General features: G+C 58.2%; 1 protein-coding gene across 7 annotated transcripts; it reads right to left on the bottom strand.

Annotated features, from left to right (window-relative positions):
- Nucleotides 1-140: 140 nt before the first annotated feature.
- NEIL1 (nei like DNA glycosylase 1) lies at nt 141-6,585 on the bottom strand. Of its 7 annotated transcripts, XM_055088121.1 has the most exons (10): nt 6,405-6,585; nt 4,684-5,140; nt 2,636-2,755; nt 2,476-2,539; nt 2,096-2,195; nt 1,546-1,673; nt 1,192-1,219; nt 946-1,007; nt 595-760; nt 141-412 (listed from the first exon to the last, which is right to left on the bottom strand). In XM_055088121.1, the coding sequence occupies exons 2-10, from the start codon at nt 5,115-5,117 to the stop codon at nt 342-344; spliced, it is 1,173 nt and encodes a 390-aa protein (XP_054944096.1). In that variant the 5' UTR covers nt 5,118-5,140; nt 6,405-6,585; the 3' UTR covers nt 141-341. The 7 variants fall into 7 exon arrangements, with proteins under 7 accessions (XP_054944096.1, XP_028350870.1, XP_028350871.1 ...); XM_028495069.2 differs by lacking the exon at nt 6,405-6,585 and having other exon boundaries at nt 946-1,115; nt 2,636-2,770; nt 4,684-5,293; XM_028495070.2 differs by lacking the exon at nt 6,405-6,585 and having other exon boundaries at nt 2,636-2,770; nt 4,684-5,293.
- Between the last annotated feature and the right edge of the window lie 63 nt (nt 6,586-6,648).

Below are 6,648 nucleotides of genomic sequence, written 5' to 3'. Positions count from 1 at the left end.
TGAGAGCCAGGGCCTTGAGGCCTGGGATGGGGCTCAGTCAGCCATACTGAGGCAGTGGCCCTCCTGTCCCCAGGGCTGGGCACCAGGCCCTCCACATTAGGCTTTCCCAGACCTTCTGCAGCCAGCCCAAGAAGTTCAAGGTTTATCACTTTACTAAAAATTACAGCCTTTTTCACGTGGGCTTAAAAAATGGGGACAGTGGGTACAATTAAAAACATCATAGTTGTATACGGAATGGCCACAGGGCCAGGGGCAGCCAGTCCCCTGCAACTTCCAGGAAGCCGCACAGGCCAGATCCAGGGCAGCAGGAAGGGGTGGATGCAAGCAAGGAGACCCTCCTGCTAAGAGGCTGAGGTCTCCTCAGGCTCCAAAGATGGGGTGTCAGCCTTGATCTTTTGGGGTCTGCGGCGGCCTGTGGGGAGGACAGGTGAGGTGGCAGCTCGGACCCCAGGCTGAGGACTCTGCCCCAACAGCCTCCCTACCACCTTTGTCGATGTGTTCCTCCCACCCGCGCTGCTGTTCCTTCCTCTCCTGGAGAGCCCGTTTTGGTGGTGCCCCTTGCCTCCCTAGAGGAAGATGCCGAGGAAGGCCCACCTGAGGTCGCTGGTTGCCTCCTCCTCTTCCCTTTCTCAGGGACACGGGGGGCTTCTGGGTCCCGTTGGAGGCTGGTCCCCTTGGGCTGCTGGGCTGCAGTCTGCTCAGGGAGGCCTCTCCGTGCCCTTCGTGTCCTTGAAGGGGCCTTGTTTGGAGGTGGAGGGTCCTGGGTGGAGAAGACACGGGTCCCTGAGGAGCTCAGCAGGTCACAGGTTGGTTAGGACCCACCACTGCCCTCCATTGTCAAGGGAAGGAGCTGCCCAAGAGCCTGGCCTGGGAGGTGCAGCCAGGACAGGAGAGGGTGCAGGGAGGGGATGGGTGCAGGGAGGGGATAGGAACAGGGAGACATACCTCCACTTGGTCCTCAGGACCCCGCTGTGCTCCCTTGGATTTCTTCTTGCGGGACTTGCCCCCTGCAGGATACTGTTGCTGATGGGGTTGGAGGGTCTTGTGGCCGCGGCCCACTTTCTCTAGATTCCCATGCTCCCACTCTGGAGTGCCTCCAAGGGTTGGAGTGGGGACTGGGATGGAGAAGGGTGCTATAGCCCTTGCAGGCAACTAGTCCTTTTTCCTCTCATTACATTAGGTGTAGCTTACCTTTGGGCGCCAAGGGTCCAGGATCCCCCTAAAATGGAATCAGGAGAATTCAGGAGTCAATCTGGCAGGGGGAGTTTTCCTTGGAGAGGCAGAACTCACACCTGTCCTTCCAGATCAGTGAAGCCCCTCCCCTAGGAAGCCTCTCTGACCGTCCCTTACCCCACCAGGTCAGAGCCAACAGCAAGGTAACCCTGCCCTGGGCTGCTCCACTAGCTGGGACCCTGGGACTCAGAGGAGGGGAGAGGCATAGCACAGGGAAAGCTTAGATCCTCAGGAACAGTGCAACCCCAGGTCTTTCCATCCCACCAGCTTCCTTAGGGCTCCATTTGCCTGTGTGAGCATTAGAGCCCAAACCTGGAACCAGATGGTGCGGCCATGCCGGTCCCGCAGGGAGCTCATGCCCGACGTGCCATAACACTGCAGCCAGGCTCGGAAGGCAGCAAAGTCCTCCTCCGTGCTCTCCGGCCCATAGCCTTTGCCCCCTGTGGGACAGAGGAGCCAGGCAGAGGTCAGAGGGCTGACTTAGGCTGGGAGTTGGGGGGAGCCCAGTTAGACCTGGCTCAGACCTCAGCTTTACAAGCTGATGGACTGAGTCAGGGGGCCAAGGCTCTCCCTCCTCCAGCTGTGTGACCTCAGGCTGGTGTCTTCCCCACTCTGGGCCATAGCTTTCCCATCCTGGAGTTAAGAATCCTTGCCCTGCCTGCCTTATGGGGCAGCTCAGGGGACATAGACACCCGACACGTGAAGATCAGTGACGGAGGCTTAGTCCATTTAGGAACGACTAGGTCAACAAACTTCCATTCCCCAGGCAGGGAACCAGGCCCAGAGAGGGGCAGGAACTGTCCCAGATTACACGATATGCCAAAGCAGACCTAGCTGGCCATCTTTGCCTCCCAGGTCTCACCCAGCTGGACCACTTCCTTGGGCACTGAGTGGCACAGCTCCAGCAAGTCTGGGTTCTGCAGCTTGGCCCTGATCTTCTGGCTCAGGGTCAGCTCCGGGCTCTGGAGAAGAGGCAGGGGTAGGACCTGGATGTCAGCATGAGGCAGGGCCACTCAGAAGGCAGCTGACCCCTTGGGGAACAGACCCCTTCTGAGCTTGGCAGGACTCAGACAGTTCATCTGCCCCCCCATCACCTCCCACACGCACACGCATTGTAGAGATGGGGAAATAGGCTGGAAGCCGAGAAGGGACCTGCTTGAGTTAAGCTGGAGACGCCTGACCCAGCCCAGACCCTTGTCGGCCTGCACTGATAGGTGCGTGCATCCCTCCCTGCAGCCTCACCGGCCTGCGCTGCTGCAGTGCCTCCAGAACCGTGCGGGCCTTCTCGAAGGGGGGTATCTTCAGCCTGCAGTGAGGTGGAGAGAGGGCACCATGCTAAGCAGTGGGGAATGTGGGCACACCCAGCCACCCCAGCCCTCGTGCCCAGGGCCTGCCTGCTGACCGGTATAGGATCTCTGCCCGCAGATAGTTGCCAATGCCATTGAAGAACCTCTGGTCCAAGAGGGCCTCACAAATGGGCCGGTCAAAGGCCTTGTCTGCCAGGTTTCGTAACACATTCTCCCTGGAGGGACACAGTCTGGGCACGTGAGACCTATTCTGCCCACCCCACCTCTCTCTGCCTCCCCATGGGTTAGGGGAGAGGAGCTGGGGGAACCCGTTCCTGGGTGCTAGGGAAGGAAATGGGGAGTCCCAGTTCCCCTCTTCCCAGCCTCAGTGGTGTTTTGGCAGCGGGAACCTCAGTTTTCTGTTAAATGGGAACAACAGTGTGGGATTTTAATGCATTACAAAAGGTAAAAAAATACCAGTCAAAAGCAGCATGTTCAAGGAAACACATGAGTCTAGGGATGTGGTGTGTATATCACCAAAGTGCCTCAGACTCGAGACATTTTTGAGAACAAGGTGATCACAGGACCTCAGGTGTGTCCGCAGTCTGGAACTCCCTGTCTAGGACTTCTGGTTGGTTAGATATGAAGATTTGATATTGGCGGGGTCAGGTCTTTCCAAGAAGCTGAAGATCTTCCAGGAAGCTGGTACTGGCTCTGTTTATTGAGCAGGAGTGAGGGGGCAAGCCCTGGCTGGTGCCCCAGCAGCTCCCACCCCACCTCCAAGGGTCATGGGTCTCTCTTCACCACCATGAAGGGTAGATACATGTATCTTGTTTCTTTGTGGAAAAGGATCATGGCAAGACTGACTCAGTGATGGGCATGAGAAGCAAATGAAATAGGGGGCCAGAAGACAGAGTTTTGGGGGTAAAGGTAAGAGTGGAAGGTTGGCCTGGGTGTTCAGATCCCTGAGGGGGGCAGATCCCCACATGCTCCGCAGCTGGAGGACAAAACAAGCCGAAATGCTCATCTTGTGAGAGAAGCTTCAGCTGGCAAAGAGTTAACTTGTGGCATGACTCCCCAGAAAAGGTGAAGTGGGAGAAATCCAAGACAACACAGACACTTCCCTAGGAGTGTACTTGGGGTCATACCTGGGAAGGCCAGGAGTCTGCCGCCTTGTGTGGCACCAGAGACGCCCTGACCCACCCCAGGGGGCAGCCGAAGGCGTGCCTTCCCCAAGAAAGGATTTGCCAAGTCCACTCCAGGCCTTTGTGTTTGTGATTCTTGTCAGATCGCTTTTACTTTAGAGCTATGCACAGCTGGCTCCTTCTCATCAGGCAGGCCTCAGCTCACACGTCACCTGGGGTGGCCTTTCCTAATGCACCCTCCTCCTCCCCCCACCTCCACAGCTCAAAGTCATTTTCTACCTCTTGGATTTTTCTTCAGGCATGTATCTATTTGAATTAATCTAGTCCCCTTTTTCCCCCTGCCCTACCTGAACTAGCTCTGTGGGAGCAGGGACCACATCCCTCTTGATCACTGCTGAACCCCCAACACTTAGAGCTGGCCTGGCACGAAGCAGAGACTCATACATGTTTTATCTTTAGAGGAAGGGAAGTGGCTGACACTGTGCCATCTTATGTGTGCCATCTTATGTGACCTGGATCACATCCCAGGTGGGGCCGTTACCCCTCCGTCAGGCAGAAGACAGGCACCGAGACCACGGGACACAGACCAGTGGGTAGGCAGAATGTGGGAGACCACAGTCTGATTCAGAAACCACATTAGGCAGTCCTCTCCCCACTCCCTTGAAGCAATTCCTTCGTGCTCAGCCTCCTTTCTTAGGTTGTTAAAGCCTCTCCACCTTTCTTCTTAGCCTCTTGAGGGTGCCAAAAGACACAGTGGGATGCTGACCTGAGACCCAGCTCTCACACTAACTGGCCGTGTCCTCATCCACCTCTTGCTCCCACCTTCTCCCACGTCAGTTTTGGGTTTCCACATGCATTAGCTCAGGGAGCTGTCCCCAGGAAAGGACACTGTCTTGGTCTACAGGTGAAGGGACTGAAGCTCAAAGGGGGCTGGAACTCGCTTCTTCTTGGCCACCGAGGCACTAACAGCCAGGCCTGGAGCCCAGGACTGTATTCATCACACCTGGTGCTGGCCCTACCTGAACTGCTCGTACTCCAGCAAGACACACGGCCCGCGGCCTGGCTGCCACTTGCCCCCGAGGTCCCAGTGGCCAAAGCGGCGGATGTCCACGAAGCAGAGGGCAAGTCGGGGGTCAGGGGGAGCCGTGTAAAAGCGCAGATGGGCATGGGGTGGCAGCGCATCGCTGGGCACCAGCTGGAAGGAGCCGGTCATGCCAAAGCGGAAGACAAGGGCCAGTGGCCCCCGTGGGGGCTGGGCCCCAGGCAGGGGGCTCAGTGTCAGGCGCAGCTCCTTGCCTCGGGCTAAAGCTGAGATGTGGTAGGCGCTGCTCTCAAAGGGCACCTCAGGGTTGCGGCTGACAGGTGACTTCTCCACACACCCACCAAACACCAGCTCCCTGCATGCCTCGTTCACAAAGTGGCTGGCCAGATGCAGCTCAGGGCCCTCAGGCATTCTGTGGGAGGGGTGGCCAGGCCCTGTGGAGGAGGATGACAGCAGGTTGGGCCAGGTGTGCATCCAGTGAGGTAGCAATTATCACTCCCAGTTTTCAGAGGGTCAGAGGGGGCCATGGTCAACTGATAATTGGCAGGAAATCAGCTGGCTTGGCCACTGCCCCTGCTCCACATCCCCTCCCCCCACCCCGAAAATGCTGAGAAAGCTCAGACTAGGGATCCCTTGATCATTAACACTTTCCATGGGCTTCCATGAACCCTTCCTGATTTTAGAATAACGTCCAGATCCTTCCTGGGCCCACACTGTCATCTCATTTCCTCCCACGCTCCCTCTGACTCACTTGCTTCAAGCACAATGCTCTTCTTTCCCCCATGCCTTCGCCCCTGCTGTCCCCCTCAGTCTGGGAACATCCGAGAGAGGACCTCCCTGACCACCCTATCCAAGGCAGCATCGTACCCCCTGACCCCCTACACGTTCTCCTTCCTCCGTGGCACTCCCAGAACCTGAAATTATTTTATCATCTCTTCTCTGCCTCTACCTCCACTCCCACCCCAGAGTGGAAGCTCTGCTTGCTCATCACCCCACCGCTTGGAATCAGGCCTGCATCGGTTGTCATAATGACTGAGGGAATGAGCCTGGAAGAGAAGAGCTGGGAAAACGGTTGCTCAGAGGCTCAGCCGGCAGTGTGGAGGCCTGCCACCACCCACTCACTGGTCAGGACCATAGCGAGGACAAGGAAGAGGGAATGCAGGTGTCTCCAGGTACATCAGCGCTGGAGTCAGGTACACACGACTTCGAGGGAGGAGATAGGGGAGTCAGAAGGGCTCCCCAAGCTCCAGCCCATGGTCCAGGGGGGAATAGGAAACGCCCCGGTCAGCGCCTCGGGCCGAGAGAGGCGTACTCCCCTTCCTCACCCTCGCTGGCGGAGAGAGGAGAGTTTGCCACTTTCCTCTTCGCCAGATCGAAGGCGAAGGTATGTGTTGGGCAGAGGGGGACATTTAGCCAGGGCAGACTCCTTTGCCCTCCCCCCGCCCCCGCCGCAACCTCAGCGCCGCCCCGGGCCTGGCACCCGAAAGGGTTCGTTTTGCTGGAAAAGGTGAACTTCCAGGTTCTTAATTTCGCGAGGGGCGGACGCTCTATGGCTCACCTCCCACCCACCCCCATCCTCCACCCCCGCTGCCTGTCCTCGGTTAACCCTGGCTCCCTTCCTCCCTAAGGCCCCCAATCCCGTCCTCTCCTCAGCTCTGCTGCACACACACACCAACCCCGGGCCCACTCGCAGGGTACCTGCGCCCCGCGACGCTTCCGCCAGCCTGCAGCCACTATGGGGTTAAGGCCGGGGGCGGAGCGGCGCCTGGGAGCACACTGGGAGCTGCGGTTGCTGCTCCAGCGCCTGATGGGAAGTGTAGTTCCTCAGGTAGGTGGCAAAGACTGTTCCGGGTGGGGTCCCCGAGCTGGGGGGCCTGGGGTGTGGGAAAGGCTTTGGGGCAGTCACCTGGCTGGGGGGTGGCGGAAGAACCTGGCTTCCCGC

This window comes from Physeter macrocephalus, chromosome 11 (genome assembly GCF_002837175.3).
Source record: "Physeter macrocephalus isolate SW-GA chromosome 11, ASM283717v5, whole genome shotgun sequence".
Classification (NCBI taxonomy): Eukaryota; Metazoa; Chordata; class Mammalia; order Artiodactyla; family Physeteridae; genus Physeter; species Physeter macrocephalus.
Note: the sequence above shows the minus strand (reverse complement) of the source record. Positions and strands in the feature narration are given on the sequence as shown.

What these genes read in the sequence shown, in the direction of transcription:
- NEIL1 (XM_028495069.2), bottom strand. Translation starts at nt 5,180, where the DNA reads ATGCACACCTGGCCCAACCTGCTGTCATCCTCCTCCACAGGGCCTGGC. An exon ending in GCCGCACCATCTGGTTCCAG is followed by an intron (nt 1,220 to 1,545) that starts GTTTGGGCTCTA and finishes ATTCCATTTTAG; the next exon opens with GGGGATCCTGGACCCTTGGC. An exon ending in GAGGCAACCAGCGACCTCAG is followed by an intron (nt 413 to 594) that starts GTGGGCCTTCCT and finishes TCCTCCCCACAG; the next exon opens with GCCGCCGCAGACCCCAAAAG.